General features: G+C 39.2%; 1 protein-coding gene across 4 annotated transcripts in view; it reads right to left on the reverse strand.

Annotated features, from left to right (window-relative positions):
• The window catches only part of Osbp (oxysterol binding protein), a 184,971-nt gene that overhangs the window by 103,774 nt on the left and 56,815 nt on the right, over positions 1-24,382 (reverse strand). For 3 of the 4 annotated variants that reach the window (XM_067159125.2, XM_067159123.2, XM_067159122.2), the window contains 4 exons: positions 22,100-22,353; positions 20,256-20,427; positions 9,497-9,663; positions 5,755-5,889 (listed from right to left, as the gene is read on the reverse strand). In XM_067159125.2, the coding sequence (XP_067015226.1) occupies positions 5,755-5,889; positions 9,497-9,663; positions 20,256-20,427; positions 22,100-22,353 (728 nt within the window). The remainder of the gene's footprint in view (positions 1-5,754; positions 5,890-9,496; positions 9,664-20,255; positions 20,428-22,099; positions 22,354-24,382) is intronic. The other variant, XM_067159124.2, reaches the window with a different exon arrangement.

Here is a 24,382-nt window from a genome sequence, read left to right on the forward strand (position 1 = left end):
ACAATTTCAAACAGACTCTCAACAGCCTAAAGAAGCTGACAGTGACAGCAGCTTATTTCAGAAAGTCTTAATGATCAGCAACAGTGGAACTATTCCAAGGATATTTCTCAATCTACGCAAGTTATTTTCTATTCTGAAGCAATTAAGCCAAGCAGTGGCTGTTCTCGCACTGAAAAATGAAGTACAAATTCTGTGAAATCATTTATATTGTTAATTATTAATAAATAGCAGTAGATGTAGATTTATCAAGCAATTTGACATATAAATTATAACTTTTTAAATTGAAAATTGTATTCTTTGCCATATGGCAAACTGCAGTGGCAGGAAGAAAGAACAAAAACTATACTAATATTATAAAGAGGAAAAATTTGTTTGTTTGTAACGAATAGGCTCAAAAACTACTGAACCGATTTTAAAAATTACTTCACCTATATAAAGCAACATTGCCAGTAACATGGGCTGTATTTTATTTTCGAAACAATTCGAGATGGTGGGCACGGGGGGGTAGATATAAAAATAATGGGCTAACATAGGCAAAATATCGAATTTGTCATATAAGGATGAGACAAAACTCAATTTAATCCTCTTGACGTAAAGAACAAAACTCGGTAAGCCCTATGGGCCCGAAAACCATGTTTTAAGGCCCTAAAACCAACCGTTACGGAGATATTGGCACCACACTACCCCTGCTCTAGGAATCGGATAAATTAATGAACTGCCGTAACCATGGCAATGTCAGCTCCAGGATTCTACAGCAGCTAGATTATGCATGTACGTTTGGGTATAGCTGCCAGCCAAAATTGATACACATATGACTTACTATCTGGAAAAAATAAACTGTTGTGTAAGACGCTCATAGCACTCCTTTGGGCGGGGATGGAAAGGGAGTGAAATATAAAAATAAGCCCCGGAGATCTCCGTAATACAGCGACCAGCGGTTGCCGACAGGCCTCCGTTTTTACGTACTGGCCTAGGTTTCAGCATTTTGCGGAGTCTGTTACCTATAGTTTAAAGTATTTTCTATCAAATCATGGCGTAGTAGGATCACTGATGTTATTAGTGCCGATATTTTGGTCCACTTTTACGATCACTGTAACCATGAAATCAACCTATATACTGTACACAATGACTTGAAAACATTTATCAACATTTATACTCAAGATTCATTATATGATGTGCGACACGAGTGACAAGCCCTGAGAATTATAATTCTCGATAATTTTAGCAGTTTCTTTTATGCATCGCGTATTTCCTTGATCATTTGTAATAGTTACGAAATGTCGGATCAAACAAATGCATTCAATAATATTTATAGTTGTGGTACTATCTAGCGGAAGTATACTTATACTAAACCTGCAGCTTTGTGAAGGAAGCAGGTATACCTAGGTGGGAATGAAGGAAAAACATGGTATCATAAGATCTTAGAGGTCGACGCTAATTACGAACTAATATTTAGAGGCCCCCATTAAGAAAAGAAGATACATTATAATTCCTAACATGACAAATAATTTCTACGTACTTAAGTAAATACACCAGTGATATAAATATCTAATGAAGCCGCTCACACCGATAGTATGAGTAACTAAAGGCAGTTTCTGATAACCCGTACGAAGAACGGGTACTTCTGCTAGTTAAAAATAAAATAATAATAATAATAATAATAATAATAATAATAATAACAACAACAACAACAACAACAACAACAGAAAATGCCTAGAAAAGGAAACATTTAATTAATAACAGAATAACATATTTCTTTCCTAAAAAATTCTATCAAATAACCCTTACTGTAAGTATATAACAACAATATTGGGTAAATGTAAGTGTTAAGGAATAAGTGATTAGTCTGAAAAAGTGCAAAACGATTATGTTCAAATTCAGTGAGAAGTAAAGTTTAAAAAGAGTGTGAAACAGGCTTTATCAATATACTGATTTAGTAAAAGTGAAGAACAAGGTGTGAGAGAGAGAATGTGTGTGAGAAATTAAGTTTTGTTTGGCCAACATATATGCAGCATTGTAACTTGGTTCTTGGCATTTGATTTCATATACCGCTCATTTCAAAAAATGGGATTTGTTATTTAGGATGCTCTTGTTTTATAGTTTTGTAATGTGTTCACAGTTCCCAATACTATTTCTAAAACTTGCTTTTTGAATATGTTGGTTATACTGAATGTGTTTTTGTTCATGAACTATATATTTATTGTTTTCAAGTCAGCTAGTGAGCTGCTACTTACCCCAGGATGCCAGTTGGACCAGCAGGCAGGAAGTCACAAGTGAAAGGGATTGAGGAAGGGAGCTGGGCAAGCCTGCACAGAACAAACACTGTCACGGTAAGTAGCAACTCACTACATTACACACACACTCATACAGTAGAAGACCGCTATAGTGCGTATGGCATATAGCGAAAACTCCGTTGTAACAACAGATTTTTCTATCCCTTGAAAATTCCTATATTAAACTGTGTATTATCCTATCAGTGATGAATTCGTTATTACAGTGTGCGTTATTATTTCCATTATCAAAAAGTAATACTCGTTGGCTGTTGTTTTCTAAACACAATTCGAAGATGAATGAGAACTTGTTTCTGTAATAAATATGTAAATAACCTGGTCGATAGCAATAGTTAACTTGCTTGAAGTAGAGGCTGAAGTAAACGATTGATTAATTTAATGTTATGTACTGAAATTAAGTAAGAATGCGATACAACTCAAAATTCGGCACGCCGGGCTGAGTGGCTCAGATGGTAGAGCACTGGCAGGTTCGATCCTGGCTCAGTCCGGTGGTATTTGAGGGTGCTCAAATACATCAGCTTTGTTTCGGTAGATTTACTGACACGTAAAAGAACTCCTGCCTGACTAAATTCCGGCACATCGGCGTCTCTGAAAACTGTAAAAGTAGTTATTAGGATGCGAAGTCAATAACACTTTTTTTAAATATGGGACAGTGGAAGACCGTTTAGTTTATTCGGCACAACCTCGTTTGGACGTTTCTGCAGGAAAAAAGGAAAGAGAAGTTGTTAAACACACAGTACTACTGAATACAGAACTATACAACAGGGATATGATTTTATCCCAACATGTGTACATTTTACGTCGTGTATGTACGGGTACACAGTGAATGATGTAGGCTATCTAGTTTTTCTAAAAATGAGAGTATTAAAAGGCATGAAAAAGACAAACCTTTTCCACTGTGGTGTTTAAATAACAACAATGTATTACGAGGTGTGTAAAACACCAGACAACTGGGGTCCAAAAAATTATCAGAGCATTATTTGCAGATCCCACTCTTTCTAAAACAAATCTCAGCTGAAGAGTTATATTTCGGACCAGTATGTTGTTTGCTGTCACATTCTTCAACCAAACTCAGCCATGTGTGAGAGGATTACTTTGACAGTTGTTTCGAATGCCACAACACTTCGATCGACTCAAGTTTCAATATACGCGACACTTCTTGGTTTCAGTATCCATTACTGGGCTGCACAATAAGATGACCACGCTAGTCACCTTCCGTGTTCCTCATCCGTACGTAGGCTACCACACAACAAATATTTGCTACCCTTCACTGTATCACTCAACCCCAGAAAAAATTTCTAACTTGTGAATGGAGTGCGAAATACAAGCACAAACAAGGTTTCTAGGTTATTCAGCAATACCAGTGAAAACTGGAGAGCAAAACTGAACTTTCCTGAGGCTAACGGCTTCATTCCCGAAGGTGTAATTTGCCCCGTAAACTTCAGAAATTCGAGGCCATTTCTCATTTTCGCGCAACATTCTCTAACCGGCCTCCTGTGGCGAGGGCTATAATCTGTGTTGGAAATCTGTTCCTTTTACAAGGGATGACAAAGAAAGGGCTACGAAAATGTGAACGCACTACACGGTAATAGTGAAAATCGGTGATGCGATAAGTGATATATTTTTCTAAATATAGATTTGATATGACGTGAATCGGGACTTCAAATACACAACGTGCTAAGCAAGAAATTGTTTTAATAAGGAAACCCCTAATGAGGTTTCACTGTATTTTCTCGCGTCCGGTTAAGGTTATCATTTTACTTTACTGCCGCTTTTACGATGCATACACGGTTAGGCCAGACTGTTTGACAAACACTTGCCACAGAAGCCACTGGAGATATACTACTCCAATTTTTCAGAATGAAATTTAACGTACGAATTCATGCTGTTTTGGAATTAGAAAAAGAACTAATGAGTATGTACAACATTTTTTAACAAACTGATTGCCATTGTAATGTGTGTGGGGTTTCTCCCTCCCAAAATTTTTTTTTTTTCGTTTTTTAAATCGGATATAACAACAATCCGTTATAGAGAATACATGTTTTGCCGTTATGAATTCTCGCTATAATGGGCTTCTACTGTGTGTGTGTGTGTATATATATCTGTAACAAAGAGTTTTGTCTGTACATTGCTCAGAATTGAAAGAAAATAGTATTTCTATATCGATCGTGTCCACATTAACAAGGAAATGCACTTTAATGACTGAAGAGGATTCAATGAAAATAGGTATGTAAACTCTAGGAATAAGGTGCTACAATCTAGGCTATAAATCATTTTATTCATGCTGAGTAAAATGGTAGTTTAGGAGAAAGCCTAAAATTTAATTCTCAAATATTAATGTTTCCAAGGAGTCCCTTGCCTGTCAAATGGGAGTGGGACTCAACAGATCGACTGGGATCAGATGGTAAATTGAAATGTGAAATTGTGGCAACTGGTACGGGAGAGAAGTATGCATCGCACACTGAACAACTGTTACCTGAGGTGTCTGAAGCCTTTTTGGGTTTCAGTCCAGAAAACTGCAAGTGAAAAAATGAACTTCATTAATGGCTTGAATAACTATGACAAAGAGATAATGAATCAAAGAATGCAACCTCACAAAATCGTCTCAAAGACTTGATGCCGAATTCTGTGACTGGCAGGACAAGTTGTCACATACTTGAGCACATTATTACTAGCGGTCTAGTTAATTTTGGTGTTACAACTGTCACTATTTCGGTGGGTATTTTGTGAAGTACACTATCCACTGCCGATTATTTTTGTCATGATTGTTCTAAAGTGTAAGACCGTGACGATTATAAACAGGAGAAAATATTTGTAATGGAACGTTTGCTTGAAGAATAAGAGAAGAGGAAGTCATGAAAGAAGGAAGAAGGGCTCACCACAGAGTGGGAAGAAAACTAAACGTGAAGGCCTACAATAACACCGTCTCTTCTGCTACCACTCATCTCTGACAGATGGGATAACTGCTGCGAACCAAGCGGGAAGTAGCTGGGAAGTTCGGTAACTTTCTTCTTTAGAATGCCATTGCACTGGCTCATAAATTTTCTGATACTATTAGCTACTCTGAGGCGCTGATTGGAATGAGAAGTGTGCACTGTGCCTAGATAGTTGTAAGAACTGACTTGCTCCAGTTGATGCCTCCTGTAGATCTGGCTTCAGATATCACAAATAATTTTACTGCACATACTTTGTTTTAGCTTCTGCAGAATCCCCTTGCTGCTGCTCGTTCTATTCTAGTAACTACATTTTTTTTATGTGTGATTTATTTTTTTATAAATAAAATACGTATATAAGCTTATGTATTTTAGGAATTAGGGCACATGCACTATTCGTATACACGTAACTTATTTTGACTTGTGCAGACAGGAGATGGATCAAGCAGCCTTTAGTGGTAAGCTCATAATAACTTCAAAATGTCTGCCACAATAAAATAGGACATGGCTTACAATATTATGTTACTTACATTATGTTCCGTGCTATCTGCTGGCTTGGACGAACTAATCACTAAGACCTTGGTCTCCGTAGAGTCGTCTACTTCACTGCTCGAGCCCGAGGCCTCGTCGGGGCCATCCTGGTGCGAAATCCGGTTGTCCGACACCTGCACAACCGTTTCAACACATTGAAATCAGTAGTAAAAATGAACCACAGTAATGATGTTTCATGTGTTCTTGCTTTGCATTCTCTACTGACCTCCAAGCTGTCAAATATGCAGTCAGCATGTACCGAGTGTTTTTTTCCTACTTTCACAAGGCAAGAACTTTCAATGACAGATTCAAACCTCCAAGACATTCAATGAGCATTTTACATCAATTTCAAGCCAAAACACAACGTACCTCTACACAACCAACAGTGAACTATTTTCACTATTACACAAAATAACATAGGCTATGGCAAATGATTTGAAATAAGAACAAATCAAGAAAAAATGATCAAATTTCACAAATTAAAAAAAGCCTAAACAGCTTTAATATTTTAAGAAAATTATAGTTTTCAGCTCCCTCTTTAAACTTAAACAAATCATTGGCATAATAATTTCCCATCCCTGTAATTGTTTATTTTTCTCACTACCCAAAGAAATTTCATCACAAATAATGGAGATGACACAGGATTTGAAGATGTAATTCTCTCCGTTTACTGTCTGGCTCCATGGATAAATGATTAGCGTGCTGGTCTTTGGTCACAGAGTACCCGGGTTTGATTCCCAGCAGGGTCGGGAATTTTAACCATCATTGTTTAATTTCACTGACAAGAGGCCTGTGCGTATCTGTCATCGACATCATTTCATTCCCATCACGACGTGCAGGTCACCTCTGGGCGTCAAATTAAAAGACCTGCATCTGACAAGCTGAACATGTCCTCGGACACTCCCCGCGCTAAAAGCCATGTGCCACTTCATTTATGAAAGATGACTGGGTATATTATTCATGGCCAGCTACAAAAAACACAACCCAAAATTAAGCTAGAAAATACAATTCTGCACCTACCACTTTTGTCATACCCTGATAGGCTGCCCATGTGTATAGGGAAAAACACCCAGTCCCCAAGTCGGAGGACCATCTGAATCAAAAGCAACAATGGTGACCATTTCTCCCCAGGAGAAAGACATAAATTACAATAATCCATATAAAAATTAAATTATAATGAACATAATTTTTCCTAAGTGTTACGCATTATTTGGCTGGCAGTACAAAATATATTCAGGACTAGTTCTTCATCTTCACAGACATTTTGTGATTTCAACCACAACTCATTATTTGAGAAGAGTTCGTGACCTCGCTCCAAGAATCCATCAGGATGCAATGCACTATCACAATTCTCGTGCTTCCTTAATCGCTGTTACAGTCTGGTGGCATAATCATGGAATAAAAAGTAGCTATTGCTGCATATTTCTTTCCTTAATTATTCTTCATGTAGTTATAGCGGAATACAGAGCCGTGGCTGTCAACATGGCCCAGCGTGATGAGGTACAGTGAATTCAGAAAAGTGATCTTGGTCCTTCTATATCCAACCATGGGCAACAAAATCACATGTCTGAATACAGTTGAAGACAGACAGAAATACTTAGCAACCTGGTGATCAAAGTTTGATGTCAATATCTTTTACTTTCCGAGTTACAGCAGTGTAATTTTGTTCCTGCAGAGGATAGCAACCTCCACATAACGGCCAGTTTTCTAAAACCAGTGCCCATTCTTCACCCCACGAAGCATTAAAGGTAGCATATATTAATTACAACTCTTAACTCTTCTAGTTGGTCAAAAAATGAATTAACTAAGCTGACACTGAAAAATAATGGTTTCCTTCTTAATAAATCACAAACCCACATCAGGAACTGCCTGGACGTGTAACATGACATCTTCTGAACTGAACTTCTGGTACTAAATACCATTGGTTATGTCTTTCACTGCCTGGAAGTCACTGGAAGATGGATATCAGCTACACACACGGCCAAAAGCCCAAACTCACTTGCAACAGACATACTGTACTTGTGGCATATGCCTTTTGCCTTTAAAACAAACAAAAAATTACTTCCATGTCATCAAACAAGACAAATTACAGCAAATTGACAACAAAGGACGACCTTTTGTTTCCTATTAAGGTACAATGTAGTAGTCATCGCTATGAAAAGAGTGTGATAAGAAGAGAGCTATTCAAATAGCCAGTGCTGAGACAATGTCATCTTCACATTAACCTCGTCACTTACATGGAAAGTTAAATCATGAACGTAATGTAAGCCTTAAACTAAACATGAGGACAAAATAAAATATTGTGACCTTTCCTTGGTTTTATTATGTAACGCTAACACGCAGCCAACATAGTACAACACTGTAACCACACTTGTCTACTTCTCATTCACTCTCATTTGTCCCAGGTGAACTCAGTTTTCTTGGCCTTCTGAATGATTTTTGTTGTCTTTTCACCAACATCATTCCTACATTCCACCCACAGCCTGCACATTATTACAATAGAACCTCGATAATTCGAAATCAGTTCATTCAAAATCCTGCCTAATTTGAAGCAGCTCTCGTTCCCAGAAATATGAGGTACGGTTTTACTGTTATTTAAATTATTTAATTCAAAATACAGATAACTCGTAATTCGAAGAACAATGTTGGTCCCATTACCATAATTCAGACGTTTAATTAAAAACTGCCTGTACACTTTAAATTTAACTTCAAAATGTACGTGCGTCATGATAGAATGAATCTTCTGGAACGTGCAGGGGTAGCTTTCTGTACTTTCACTTCGGTGTGCCTACAGTGTGCTTCATATTTGCTAAGTTCGAGTAAAATCGTGATTCTTTTGTATTCAGCGTTTTAAGGAATGCCACAATATCATGTAGCAGGCAGTGTGCGGAAAAGCAGAATCCACGAACAATGGCGATGCCGACAGTTGGCGAAAAAGCGTGGCTCACATAATCAATTCATACGCACCAAACCATATTGTCAATGCCCAGCCCAAATGGACTTATGGTTTTAAAAGAGAGTATGGCCAGAAGAGAAAACGTACAAGAGTGAGGGTCATTGTACTGTGTTGCAATGCACGCGGAAACAAGGGACTTGTCCCCTCCTCATAGTAAAATTCAATAAGCCACAAAGTTTTACGGGCGTCGGACACTTTCCATGACAGTACCAGGCATCTAAAAAATGCAAACAGTGCAGTAATCAAAAAAGTAAAGCATTTGCACTAAGGGAGCCAGAATAATTTGTTCTTGTCTTTGAATCGTATTTTTCTTTCATTAAGTGAGGTTATGTTTTACAGTGATTTATCCAAGTGCATTATTTGAATACTGTAAATGCACCTTGTTGGATACATTTTGGAAATAGCTTTTCCATGGCCTGTGAAAGGTTTAAACTGTGAATCAAGGTTAACTGCATGCAGTAACGGGTCTGAGAATATTTTTTTCCTGAACTATGAGTTGGCGGTTAGTTAGAAATCATTTTTGCGCCCCAACGATTTTGAATTAACAAGGTTTTACTGTAGTTCTTCTTCATGTTAAAACTACAATTTGAAGTTTTCTCTTTAACTGAAGTGACAAACACCATGACTGCAATAGCTACGTAATGATGCCAACAAGCCAACATATTGGGAAATTTCATTTTACTTCTAACCTTGACATTAGCTGCGTGTAACTGGCGTTGTACAAGGGAAAGATAAAATGAGTGTTAGGCTGTGCTACAATACTGTATGTTCTAACATGTGCTCACCTGTGACCCCAGGCTCATGCCGGACGATGTTCGCCTGTGTCCCAGGGGTATTTTGAGGATGAAATTTGATTCAGTGTCAGCGCTGCTTTCCTGGGCATCGTAGAACTCGTTCTCGTCGTCATCGTCCGAGGGGGACGAGTGGATCGCATCTGGAATGTCCAAGCAGACTACACTCCAACGTAGGAAAGTAAAAGCAGCAATGTTAGAATGGTGGCCTCCAATGGGAGGTTAGCAAGGAAAAGGCTGTAGCAACTAACTAGTGAGCACATTATGACAAGTGGAAGGGAAAATAAACATAGAACAATTAACTGGTGATCTCGAGCACCTCTCTGAATGATACATGGCAACAATCATCAAAGAGGATTTGTTCTGGGAAGATTCCACCGAGTACAGGCTGTCACCTGTGCTACATACATCTGTATGTTGGATGTGTGTGAGAAGTTCTTTCCTCAATCATACATGTTCTACTGCACACCGTCATTAGCATGCATTGAGGGTCGTCGTCAGTGTTGGATAGATGCAGGAAAAGGAAACGGTCAATCTTTCAAATTTTTGGTTTGTTCAAGATATAAGCTTTTGTGACTTAACAGACTTTCCACACAAGCAAACAGGCTCCTTGTTTTATTACTGGATTCAGCTGCTCAGCTCTGACAACACTAACAAGTTTGTAACTTCACTGTCCACAGCTATGAGCTCTACGCTAGCCACCAGCAGAGGTCCCTGTCAGGTTACTGTCTTCATGGTGAGATTATCTGCAGGCCTGTAAAGCCATGGGATCTGATTGGTGCAGCTGGTTCTTGTTCATATCCTCTCACAATACCAGTCTGCAGCCATTATTCCAGGAAATAAAGCTCAAGGACACAAGCCCCATTAGTTCAGAGTAGCAGCCATACAAGAGTCAAAACCACATGTGTTCCTCCCATCTAGTGCTATGAAGGCCACCAGGTTAGTAAGCATGCAGCACAGTAACCAGGGAGATACGGGCAGGACATTGTTATAACTTACCACGGCAACAGTCTTGTCACTGTTGGACTTTCCGTTCAAATAAGGACATCCTCAACTCAAAACGTACACACCAAATTTTGAAGTGCCCTCCTTAGTCATTGAATTTAAAAGATTTTTTAACAATTTCAATGTATGAGCTAAGAACATAACGCAGACGACTACAATTTAAATGTTGAAACTCTATTATAACGGAATGCATCAAGTCTCTATACCAGTTCAAAACACTTAACCCATTGAGCCCTGCATATTTGTTGGATTGAAACTGCATTGGTGCTGGGATTATTTTGGAGGAAATATAGTGTCGCTTCATATCACGAGAAATTTCTTAGTTACAAGACCATTAAAGATTTAAATATACATGAACACAAAAGGCTTCCATACCACAAACTGCGGAACAAGGAATACAGTAAAACACTTTATTTTATTAGCATCACGGGACCGTAGGCCTACTCAGTCCGCTTGCTGAGCTGTAACCCAGTTTTCTCTTTGCACTTTCTCTTCGATTTCCACATCTATTTGTTATTCAGGAGCATTGCTCACACTAGTACTAATATTACTACTAATTTCACTGAAAAAATTACATTCCTAATCATCATTACTTCCTAAAAGGGGTTATATATCTGTAAATATCGGTTCTATACTGGCAGCCATCTTGTTTACAAGCGAATCTCAAAGGTAGAGATAGCCCACTTCAAACTAATATTACCAAGCACACTATCGATATATATTACCAAAGAGCATATAACATTGCAAAGAAAGAGTCCCTACACAAATCACAAATGCAACTCACTCTGCCATCTCTTGAGGAAAAGTAGAATTACATAGTAAAATGAGACAACGGAACAGTTCCGTGGTCCGGCGTTTGGTCCACCGAGACGAAGCACGGAACGGTTCCGTGGCTTGGGCCCAATGAGTTAAGGTTGTGTTTATTATATCAATGAAAAATCCCTACTAATTTAATAAAAGAGAAAATGGAACTATAACGTCTGAATGACTGGTTCAATGTACAGTGAGTGTTCAGCATAATGCGAGGTTTGAACCTTTCTAACTCTTTCACCAGTAATTCCAAATATGCTTTTTTGTTTTTTTAATCATTTCCATTACGTGCACAGATACAGACAGGTCTTAGGGCGATGAAGGGATAGAAAGCGCACGCAGCATCTGTCTGGTTTGAAAATGGGAAATCATGGAAAGCTATCTTCAGGGTTGCCAACAGCAGGGTTGGAACCCACTATCTCTCGCATGCAAGCTTAGAGCTGTGCGCCCCTAACCACACGGCAACTCACTCGGTATTTACTACTGTCCTAGATTCACTCTCTCCATCCCTTATCATAACTGCAGCGGTTGTTATAGAAATAACAGATTTGCCAAGCCAAGCTCATTCCCTCAAAGAAAAAACAGATGAAAGGAAAACTTTGAAGATACGCACACAGAAGTCAGGAACGCTGTGCTAAAGAATTGTCAACATGTATCCAGGCTGTAAAAGAACCATTTCCTTGTTAAATAAGCTTCTTGTCAAGGATGATTTCTCTCTGCAATAAGGAACCTGAGGATGAGCTTTCATGCAGAAGTAATGAAAGTATTAGTCAACGAAGGCTTTCTGTTATCTTCTGATGACAAGGTTGTAGCATGCGACATGAACAGATACACAAGGAAAATAATCAATGTTCTGTTCTAGATGTTAGGCCCTTTTAAACAACAAGCATCATTGAATATTGAATTTTCACGACCGCATTGTAATCGAAACCGACTTTCAACCTATTAGGTCGTGTTACGTACATTTAGTACGTGTTGAAGAGATGTTACGTACAGAACAAAAATGGCCAACCAGACACCAGTGGGATCCGAACCCACAACCTCCCGATTTCGCGTCGGTACGAGACCTGTAGCTCAGATCCTTTCCAACAGAACAAAGATGGCTTAGGCTACCATAGTTCAATTGGCAGAGCAACCGACGCGAAATCGGGAGGTTGTGGGTTCGGATCCCACTGGTGTCTGGTTGGCCACTTAAGTTCTGTACTTCAACACGTACTAAATGTACGTAACACGACCTAATAGGTTGAAAGTCGGTTTCGATAACAAGTATCATCCTCCTCAATGTTCTGTTCTGAAACCACAGTCCCACAATAAACGGGAGGAAATTTGTGTGTTTCCGGATCTTGTAATGTTGCTTCATTCTTTACTCACGAGGTTTCTCTAGAACCTTCCTTTGCTTCAAGGAAATCCATAAGAAAGTATTTTCATGAGACTGTGCATCCTTCCATATCATTTTACACAGAACAAGAATTATCGCAATGAACGTAATCATTTTCATTATTTTAATTATTATAAAGTCCAAGCTTTATGTGGTTATTGTCCACCCTACATACACTACAGGTAACGTATGTACGTGCAAGTGCAAAGTGTACCCAAACTGCTCATCATAACCATCATCATCAATTTTAGCCAGGTGTGGATATTTACGAGCCTTCTCCAGTTTTCCCTGTAAGTTATACATTTTACTAATTTGCAAGGTCTTTGAAAAATTGATTTTCTCAACTGCACTTCTTACCAACAACAGCCCTTCCAATCAAACTTGCTGTTTCCCGTCCGTACATCAGAACTGCTACAAGATACGTTTTGTCCAGTGCCATATTTGAATGTCATCCCAAGGTAGTAACAGGGTGAAAAAATTTTTTAGAAACATTTATACCAATACCACAAAAAAATGGATACCTTCTAGTATACCGCATCATACCATGGCCTTAAGTCTTGTTACGTCCTGAAAAATGTATTCAATTATGTGTCTCAGTGTCTTGAGTTCCATGCAATAATTTAATTACTGCCTATTGAGTGATCAGTGCAGCATTTTAAAACCAGCTTGAAGGGTTAAATACCACACACAATTAGAATATAAAATCAACACCACACTGTGTCATAAGATGCAATGCAGGAAAAGAAATGTGAAGTTCACCAGAGATCCTTTAAAGTGAATCATCATCATCATCATCATCATCATCATCATTTTCCAGCTCCAATTAACCAGGTGTGGTGTATAAGCACTTCTTCCTATCAAAGTATAGTTTCTGTTCCCACTTGGCATTCCTCTTGCTGACCTCCAATTTCACCCTGTCTGTCCATCTTTTTTCTTCTTTTTTTTTTTTTACGTCGCACCGTCACAGATAGGTCTTATGGCGACGATGGGACGGTAGAGGGCTAGAAGTGGGAAGGAAGCGGCCGTGGCCTTAATTAAGGTACAGCCCCAGCATTTGCCTGGTGTGAAAATGGGAAACCACGGAAAAACATCTTCAGGGCTGCCGACAGTGGGGTTTGAACCCATTATCTCCCGAATACTGGATACTGGCCGCACTTAAGCGACTGCAGCTATCGAGCTCGGTGTCTGTCCATCCTCACAACACGTCCAAACCATTGTAGCCTGCGTCCTCCTAAACGCTCTGCAACAGGTATTTTGATGCCAGCCTCCTTCCTGTTTACTTAATTTCTAATCTTGTACTTCCTGGTCTTTTGGTTCATTGTTCTGATGAATTTCATTTCTGTTGACTGGATTTTACCATTTGTCTTATTATGCAGCGTACATTGTTTCGAGGCCATATGTGAGAACCGGAATGAAGTAAATATGAAACATGGTCAATTTTGCTTTCTGGGGTATTTTGTAATCCCAAGAGTAGATTTCTCACTTGAAAATAAAATTGAGAAGCCTTCTGAGTCCTGTTAAGTATTTCTTGGTTTACTGTGTTATCTTTTGAAATAATTCTTCCAAGGTATTTGAAGTTAGAAACAGACTGTAACAGTGTTTGAATCTGTCTCTTTCCTGTTGATAGTCATTTCAAGTTTTTGTTTTACTGATGTTTAGTCCATATTCTTTAAATTTGCCAATCCAGAGATTTAGATTCTTCTGCTTCATTTTCTCCCCAGATTAGCAGATCGTCTGCAAATATTAGAGTGTTAGGCTCTCTGCAATGTTCTTTGATGGATTTTATACCCAATCCATAACAATGAACAGGAGTGACAAGACAGGACACTTCCCTGCTGGACTGCTCTTCCAGCCCCTACTTCGACACACCTTAAGCACTTGTGAAAGAGAATCTTTACTTTACTGATCAGGAAGTTTGGCACACCTATACCATCTAGGCATTCCCAGATTATCTCTCTAGGCACACTGTCGTAGGCCTTCTCGATGTCGACAAAAACCATCACTAAGTTCTTACCATATTCCCAGTGCTTCTCTGTTAGTATTCTGACGGCAAATATTGGGTTTGTAGCAAAAGCAGCATATGGAGGAAGAGAAATGAACATGATGTTATTTGCAGATGATATTGTGATTTGGGGGGAAGACGACAGGAAGGTTCAAGAACAGTTGAATGTGGTGAATGGGAAGATCGAAGAATGTGGATTGAAAATAAGTGGAGAAAAGAGTAAAACTCTTGTTATGACTAGAGGGGAGAAAGAAGGGAAAGGTCAGATTAGACTTGCTGACAAGGCCCTGGAAGTAGTGGAAACGTTTAAATACCTGGGGAGTGAATTAATGGAGAATGCTCGACTGGATGCTGAGATTAGTAAAAGGATTCAAGCTGGAAGTTGTTTCTATCATAGTGTAAAAAACATGTTATGGGACAAAGATGTGCCAACGGAAGCAAGGGATACTATGTACAAGATGTATTACGTACCCATAACAACTTACGGAGCAAAAACTTGGACAATGACAAAGAAGGATGAGAGTCGAATACAGGCAGCCGAAATGAAGTTCTTGAGGAGTGTGATACAGAAGAGTAGAAGAGACAAAATAAGGAATGAGAAAATCTGGGAAGAGATTGGAGTGGAAAAAATGAATGATAGAATAGAGAAGAGCCAACTTAAATGGTTTGGGCACATAAAGCAAATGAGCGACGAAAGAATGCCAAAAAAGGAGATGGAAACGCAAATCCAAGGAAGGAGAGGCCGTAGACGACCACGACTGAGATGGAAGGATACCATCCAACGCAGCATTATAGAAAGAAACCTGGACTGGGACACAGTGTTGGAGGAGGAGTGGTGGAAAGACCGAAGAAAGTGGAGAGGAACCATATTTGCCCCTACCCGGCTACAGCTGGATAAAGGGAAAGGATGATGATGATGAGTGCTTCGGTTCTTCCTGAACCCATGTTGCCTCTCCTGCAATACCGGTTCAACTATATTCCTGAATAAGCTGCTTAATCTATTAAAAAATGAAGTCTACTGAATTTACTTGAAATTCTATCTTCTACAATAATGAGCATTTTCTTCTAAACTCAGATTTCCAGCAAAATTTGCTTTCATGCATTTGGCAAGCTTTACGTATTATAATAATAATAATAATAATAATAATAATAATAATAATAATAATAATAATAATAATAATAATAATAATAACAACAACAACAACAACAACAATAATAATAATAATAATAATAATTGGGGGGCCTCAACCCCGACACGGCGCGTCCCATATGGCTGATAGGGGAAGCTCCTGTAGATATGCAGGACAGGTGTGAATAAGGCTTAGCCAAATATGCACCCGCGGATCAACTGAGGTAAACAGAAAAATGGTCAATGGCCTCGACGGCAGAAGAGGACATACCCCAATGGCAGAGAGGGCGGAAGAACCGAATCAAATCCACTTCGCGTCTGACTTGTAGCAAGCGGCAAGTGGTCAGTGTCTGATCACCAGAGGTGCGGCTGTAAATATGCTCCAGGAACTAACAATCCCTGGTTCTACACCACTAGCGAAAGCTAGAAGATTGCTTACAAGCAGACATGACGCGTACAAGTAAAGACAAAATTACCCCAGGTGGACAATCCACCCACTCTAAAGTGGCAACCAAGCATTCGGATTCTGGGGAGCTTGGGCGAATACGAGAGAGCAAGTCGGAGTGCTCTGATAAACTTCCACGAAAGACTCGCACTTTCATTGGCACATTCAACATTCAGACACTGATTCAAACAGGAAAACTGCACAATCTCACAACAGAACTTACAAAGCAGAAAATCCAAATTCTGGCCCTACAAGAAACACGCTTCACCGATTCAGAAAATGGATTACAATAATTATAGGATCTTCAAAAGTGGAACAAACAAGAAAATTGGTAAAGGAGCAGCATTGTTAGGAATGGCCTTCTGTGTAGACAAAAAAGTTTTGGATTCAGTATTAGAGGTGAAACCCATCAACAATAGGCTTATGACCTTAAGAATCAGGCATACAAACAAAAAATACACCTTTATTAATGAACATGCACCAACAAATGGAGACAATAAAAAGAAGCCTGACAAAACAGAAAGATTCTGGGAAGAACTTGAAACAGAAATGGCCAAAATCCCTAAAAATGATGTGAAAATTCTACTCGGTGATTTCAATGCACAGCTTAGCAGGGAATACAAATACAGGAGGACAGTGGGAGACTATCCAGCCCACAGATTCACCAATAAAAATGGCACACGCCTCATTGAGTTATGCCAACAAAATAACCTCAAAATTATGTCAACATCACTCCGGAAGAATCCCAAAAAGCAAAAAGCTTGGCGATCACCCATCCATCATTTAGGAGAATTTCAGATTGATCATGTGGCAATATCATATGATTACCAAAAGGAAATTCATGATGTGCAAGTGCGCAGAGGTGCTAACATCGATTCGGATCATTATTTAAGCAGAATCAGAATTAAATTCACACCCAAAGGAAAATTCAACAGGAAAACATCGGTGATTCCAAAATTTGATCTACACAAAATCAAGGACTCCAAAATTTCAGAAGAATGGGAAAAACGACCTGCAGAGAGGTGGGAGAATTTCCAGACTAAAATCATCGAAACGGCGAAGGACCTAATCCCTCTTCGCAAGAAACCAAAACATCCTTGGTGGAATCAAGAATGTGAGACCGCACTAGAAGAAAGGAAAAGAAGCATTTCAAAACTACAATTGTAACAAATCAGAAGAAACACAGAAGAAATTCTTCGTAGTTCGCAAGCATGTATCCAAGATTTTAAGACAAAATAAACGGAAATACGTCAATGTCCAACTGAAGTCAATTTAAGACAACTTCAAAAATTACAACACACACGATTTCTACAAGACCTTTGCGAACCAAATTAAAGGATATTCCCCACAGAACCTTTGCTTTCGGAAGCAAGATGGTAAACTAGACTTGACAAATAAGGAAAACTGCCAAGAATTAGCTACATATTTTTCACACCTTTTAAATTGTCCAGAACCCAAAAAGAGATTCCCGAAAGTACAGCCAGAAATCATACCGGAAAATTCGTCACCACCTCAACTCAAGAAGAAATTTATTCACATATCAAGAAACTTAAAGACAACAAAGCATCAGGGGAAGACGGAATTGTAGCTGAACTTCTGAAAAAAATTTTTTTTTTTTTGCTAGTTGTTTTACGTCGCACCGACACAGATAGGTCTTACGGCGACGATGGGGCACGAAAGGGCTAGGAGTGGGAAGGAAGCGGCCGTGGCCTGAATTAAGGTACAGCCCAAATTCACTCAGAGAAATTACACAAATAATCCAAAACATTTGGCAAACCGAAAAGCTCCCGGATGACTGGAAGATTGCTCTAATCCATCCACTACATAAAAAAGGCAGCAAGTTAGACGTAAACAATTACAGAGGAATCTCACTTGTATCAGTCACATACAAAATACTATCAGCCTGTGTCCTGCATAGAACACAACAACAATTAGAACCCAAATTATCAGAATTTCAAGCAGCATTCAGACCAAACAGGTCATGCCCAGAACAAATTTTCAACCTCAAAACCATACTTAAACTACGAGCCCTCAGACAAAAGCATACAGTATGCACATTTGTAGATTTCAAAAAGGCATATGATTCGATAGACAGACCCTCACTATTCCAAATTCTAGAAGAGAGAGGACTAGATCCCAAAACCCTAGAACTCATAAAACAAACACTAACGGGCACAAAATCTAAAGTGAAATTTATGGGAGAAATTTCAGAACCCTTCGACATTGAAACAGGTGTTAGACAAGGTGATGGACTCTCTCCTATTCTGTTCAACGTCGTCCTAGACAAGGTTATGGAAGAATGGGAGAAGGAACTCAAGAAACGTGAATGTTGGAAACCGATCCGATTGGGCTTTCCCAAAAAAAAACTCTACGTACCATACCTCGCATTTGCGGACGATCTGGCGATTTTAACAGAGGATGAGGAGACTGCCATCAAGCAGATTGAGATACTTAAGGAATCTGCAGAAAAAGTGGGACTACAGATTGCATTTGAGAAAACTAAATTCTTCTGTTCAAAGACAGATATCACGAGCCTGAGAACAAAATACGGTAAAATCGACCGGGTCTCGTACTTTAAATACCTCGGAGAATTCATCGAACCGACAGGCCTTGAGAAGATCTCACAGCAAAACCGTCTCCAAAAAGTCAAGAAGGCATTAGGGTTAGTTCAAGACATCTACAACAAAAAATGCATGTCAAGACAGACAAAAATTCGACATTACAACACAGTCATAAAACCAATAGTCCTTTACGCAAGTGAAACATTGTCACTTAACAGTAAACAAGAATTAGAAGAAATAAAAAAGCAAGAGAGGAAGATCATCAGGAAAATCCTAGGAGCAAGATATACCCAAGATGGTTACAGGCTACAATCAATCAAAACAACAGAAAAAGTTTCAAACATTGAAATTGACATTAAGAAAAGACGAATGAAATTCTTTGGACACCTCACAAGATTACCAGAAAATCGACTGTCAAAAAGAATATTAAATTATGTTAGCTCACTTAAGAATTCAACACCTTGGCTGGACGAACTTCGAAAGGACCTCAAAAACGCAAATATATGTGCAACAGACATTTTTGAAAGAGACACCTTCAGACACAAAGTCAACAAGTGGGAAGTTACATCAGAGCAACCAAAGCAAAAACAGTGCAGACCGAAATGGTCGGAAGAATGTAAACAAGCCTTCTCAGAGAGAATGAAAGCCTATTGGAAGAACAAGAAGAACCCAAAGAAAGCTTGATTGAGTTGTTTGCTTAACGTCTTCCATTATTGGGAGAATACGCTAATAATAATAATAATAATAATAATAATAATAATAATAATAATAATAATAATAATAATAATAATAATAATAATAATAATCATCATCATCATCATCATCATCATCATAAGCAAATTTTTAGTTTAATTGTGAAAAAAGAGAATAATTAGAGGATACAGAGTTAACTTTACTATAAAAATGCTCTCACGCATGTTCCTTGTAACAATAAACAGAACTGAACTTACGGTCATATTCATTTACCAGAAGTTAGTGAAACTCTGCCACACGTTCTGGTTTTATGAGTTACAACAGGTGCAAGGTGTGCAGTGCTTAGTGGGGCTGTACGGTGGTGAAACTCCAGTGTTGGAGGCACAAGCTTAAGATTTCCCAGGTAAAACAAATTGCAAATACAGAGGTACTGAAGTGCATAAAAGAGAACTTGCCAGGATTGGACACTTGGCGACACGGAGGCTTGCTACACAGCAAACTGGAAGATACAGGAGTGGCGCAATGAAAGAAAAAGACTCCGTCGTGAAAGTTGGAGAGGAACAAACCAGCCAGATGATCCGATGTTGGTCTTTAATTAAATAATTGGGATTTAGCATTTAAATCATAAATACACAAAAGGAAAAAAAGTAGTACTCCCTGGCTGAATACAAAAAAAAAAAAAAAAATTGAATGTCTGCCCCTGTATGAGTAGATAAAATGAGGGACTCACTGGATCCACGAGGAATCTGGTGCTCTTTGGCCGCCTGTTCCAAATGCGAGTGCTGTCGAGCCAGCTGCTCCACCATGTCCTCTAGCCTCAACCTCTGATCTCGCTCGTGCTGAAGCATGCGCTGCCACTTACGACCCTGCGACTGTGCCAGGTCCAAGTACTCCGAGCAGGTCTGCGACACAAATTAAAATATCAATACGACAGGCAGCTATTTAACCCTCTTAGTGCCACAGTTGCTGTTCTTACAAGTGAAAACTGTCAAAGTAACCACACGCTGCCAACATTCTTTTATTTTCCACATACACTCCCTGTACATTGCTCTTTATTCAGTTTTCACTCACCACAGGAGCAGGCACCCTACTTCCAGTACACATTTTTATTATTATTTTGGCTGTCAGGTTTCAAAATTCTTGTTGTCATAATTTAGAATTAGTAATTAGTTCTTAGATTTAAGAAGAAAAAGAATATTGTTGTAAAAACTTAATTAAATTCTTCACTTTAAGTTTGACACATCTAAAAACAAAGGAATCACAACTTCCTTCCTGAAAGCCTCAATTCCTCATATGAACTGCTTGGCATGTTTCATTACTGCTTGGCACGAAGAGGGTTACGATGTGTCTCAGAACGTTTGCAAACTAATAGCAAAAATCAAATACGCCTACTATTGAAAAAATTTTGAATGGATATAATATACTTTTTCTTCACAGATTAAAAAAAAAAGTATCTCTGATTTCTTCTTCCCCCAATTATGCCTTCCAGCTTCGATCCACAAACCCACTTCCTGTGATACCTTGCAGATCCTTTGTTTAGTCATATGAAGAAAGATAGGAATATTATATGGGAAGAGGACAATCTCCAGTTCCAGTTTGCCCCTCTAATGAGCTTGTTGAGGGCGGCCATCAACATTCAGTGAAACTGAGTAACGAGAGGAAAAGGGAAGAAATTATAAGGGACTTGGAATACAAGAGAACACAAACAAGTGTCATGTATAGAAGGACAGGAACATAAGCACAAAGGCTTATCTCTTCTTCCCCTGATCTCTTCTTGTTTCATTCAGAATCTTTCACATCTGTATGTTAAAACTAGGGCAAATAGTTTTTACTAAGCTGCCGCCTTGATTCTGTTCATCCACTGTGAAGATCTAACAGCTTACTTGTACACTCCCGCCTGACGTCCGAGGGACCCAACTCATCCTGTAGGATTCTCCCTGTTCTTCCTGATGAGATGTCCATACTACCAGTGGGGGCAGTATTCCCTGTCTAGTGTACGAAGCAATTGCACGGGGAATCCCCTCTCTCCTTGGGAAAGTGGGTTCCACATATTAGTGCCATCTCTTCTGACACTGATGGTACTGGAATTAAAAGGCTAGGCTTTCATTTTCATGCTTATCATGGCACTTCCCTTTCTTCTTTCTTTGAGGTGCATTCAAGTCCCCAGGTCTTCTAATTTTTTTTCTTCAAAACTGTACAAGACAGACAAGCATACTTCCACCTCACAGAACACATGCAGTAGCAGACTTTCATACCCAGCACCAGCACTCCACTTGCACGGCGAGAGATAAGGCATGGATGTCAAAACCAAAAGTACAACACAGATATAATATGTGCCAACAAACGAGTGTACGAGTGGAGGACTGTCGCTTGACCACCTCGTAGATTTGGTGCACTCTAACCTTCATGAAGAACTGATCATGCTGAAAAATTCAAGGCAATTCCACAGGTTGCTTACTCACCTAACCTTTTTTCAGCTTTTATGTGGTGAAACGAGAGAAGTACTTTCTGGAGGAAAATAGGAGACTTAAGAAAATGAGTGCACAAATGAACACTGAAACAGCAAACACTCACATTGATCATGGCGTTAGAGGTGATGCGGAAGAGAGTGGCACGCTCGTTCACCGACTTGAGCTTCGTCGACACATCCTGGGTCGAGTCTAGAGACTCCAGTTCCGAGAGAGACCTTTGGAGGGCAGCGCCGTGCTTTACGATCAGATCGCTGCACGTCTGGAGGTCCTCCAGGCGAGCTGACAGAGTCTTGATCACGTTCTGAAGCTCGTTCTTCTGCGAGGCGACTGACTCGTCGAATTCTTCCTCTTCGTCCTCTGCAATACAATAACAGTCGACACTCACATGACTGTGGAGACAATATTTAAATTAACATTCTCATCTCAAGGCAACTTCAAAATGACAAATGTGAAAGTAAAACAGCTCGTACTGCACATGGGTCTCTCGCTGTGATTTGCAGTGGATGGTCAAATGTAAGGAACGAGACAAAAATGGAACCCTTACATTTGCTGTTCAACAGAGTGATGAAGTATTCAACCAAGAGTCCAAATTCAACTAAAATAATTGATACTGCTGTCTGCAATGTCATTTATTTTGCCAAACTTTGATATGTTTATCTGTTTTAGGTTAATCCGAGATCATACAAGTAGTTTTTAGCTTTCGTGTTTGTTTGTTCCACCATCACGGATAAATGGCTGAATAGATCTCAACCGAACTTCATGTTTACAGTCTACTCATCCAGGAGCTGGTTTCAATATGCATATAAACTCAAAATCACTGAAGAGACTGGGGGTTTGTAGGAAGACCACAAGTGTTTCTAAAAGTGGTGGACCTATTTCAACCAAATCTCCTCACTCTGACTGTGTATGATGTCATGGTAACCACACAGTTGGTATTTATAGGAAGACTAGCTGATGTACCCGTGCTTCGCTACGGGATTCTCAGAAAGACTGTCTTTGTGGTTTTCCTACATGAAGTCGTCAGAAGGAATGTAGTGATTAAAAGCAATGTTATATAAAATACTCGATCAAATTAATAAACCGCACATTTTCTCACTTTTAACGAACAGTACTACGGTGCGATCTAACAATCCAAAGTTCCAGTGCTGCAATGACCAGACCGCAGACAGCCGTGAACACTTCTCTGACATTATTCCGTTAAATATGCACACTGCTCATTCCAATCAGTGCATCAGAGTAGGAATCGAATAGCTCTAATGCTATGATGAACCAGTTTATTACGTATCAGTAGTATCAGAAGTTTATCTAACTACCCAGCTACTTCCCGCCAAATTTCAGGCAGGCTGTTATACTCGGTACGACCGGATGAGTTGGCTGTGCGGTTAGGGGCGCATAGCTGTGAGCTTGGATCCGGGAGGTAGTGGGTTCAAACTCCACTGTCGACAGCCCTGAAGATAGTTTTCCGTGGACTCCAATTTTCACACCAGGAAAATGCTGGGGCTGTAACGTAATTAACGTAGGGGCTCCTTCCTTCCCACTCCTAGCCCTTTCGTATCCCATCGTCGCCATGAGTCCTATCTGTGTCAGCGCGACGTAGAGCAAATTTTTTAAAACTCGGATACAGCAGTAGTCCCATCTATCGGAGATGAATGGCAACAGAGACCCAAAGCAAATCACAACAAACAATGGTCAATGTAATGTAATTGTTGATCAATGATATGAGCTTTCTGTATTGTAGTTCTTCACATTCAGTTTTCTTTCGACTCTGTAATATAAGGCCGTCTTATAAAATTAATTATAGCGTAGACAGTAGTTCCTTAAGCCCCGACTTTACATACCGATTTTCATTAAATTCTGTTTACCCATTTTCTCGTGACGGCGCTGATATGATCTTAGCAACAAAAATCCATATTCATGAATATCTCCGTATCATAGCCGATACGGTCAAAATATATAAGACATAAATGATCGGAAATTTAATACTATGTAACTTTATGTATATAGTAATTGTCCATAAGACCACTAATAACACAAATATTCGAGAATTAAATTTTGGGCCTTCCTCTAAACTACCATTTCGCTCAGCGTGAATAAAGTTATTTATCGCCTAGATTGTAGCGACTTATTCCCCGACCTTGCGTACCGATTTTATTTACGATGGGACAACTAATAACAAATATTTGAGAATTAAATTTTAGGCCTTCCCCTAAACTACCATTTTCTTAACGTGAATAAAATTACTTATGGCGTAGATTGTAGCGACTTATTCAACGACTTTGCATACCGATTTTCATTAAGATAGGACCACTAATAACAAATATTTGCAAATAAAATTTTAGGCCTTCCCCTAAACTACCATTTCTTTCAGAGTGAATAAGATTATTTA

Source organism: Anabrus simplex, chromosome X (assembly GCF_040414725.1).
Source record: "Anabrus simplex isolate iqAnaSimp1 chromosome X, ASM4041472v1, whole genome shotgun sequence".
Lineage (NCBI taxonomy): Eukaryota > Metazoa > Arthropoda > Insecta > Orthoptera > Tettigoniidae > Anabrus > Anabrus simplex.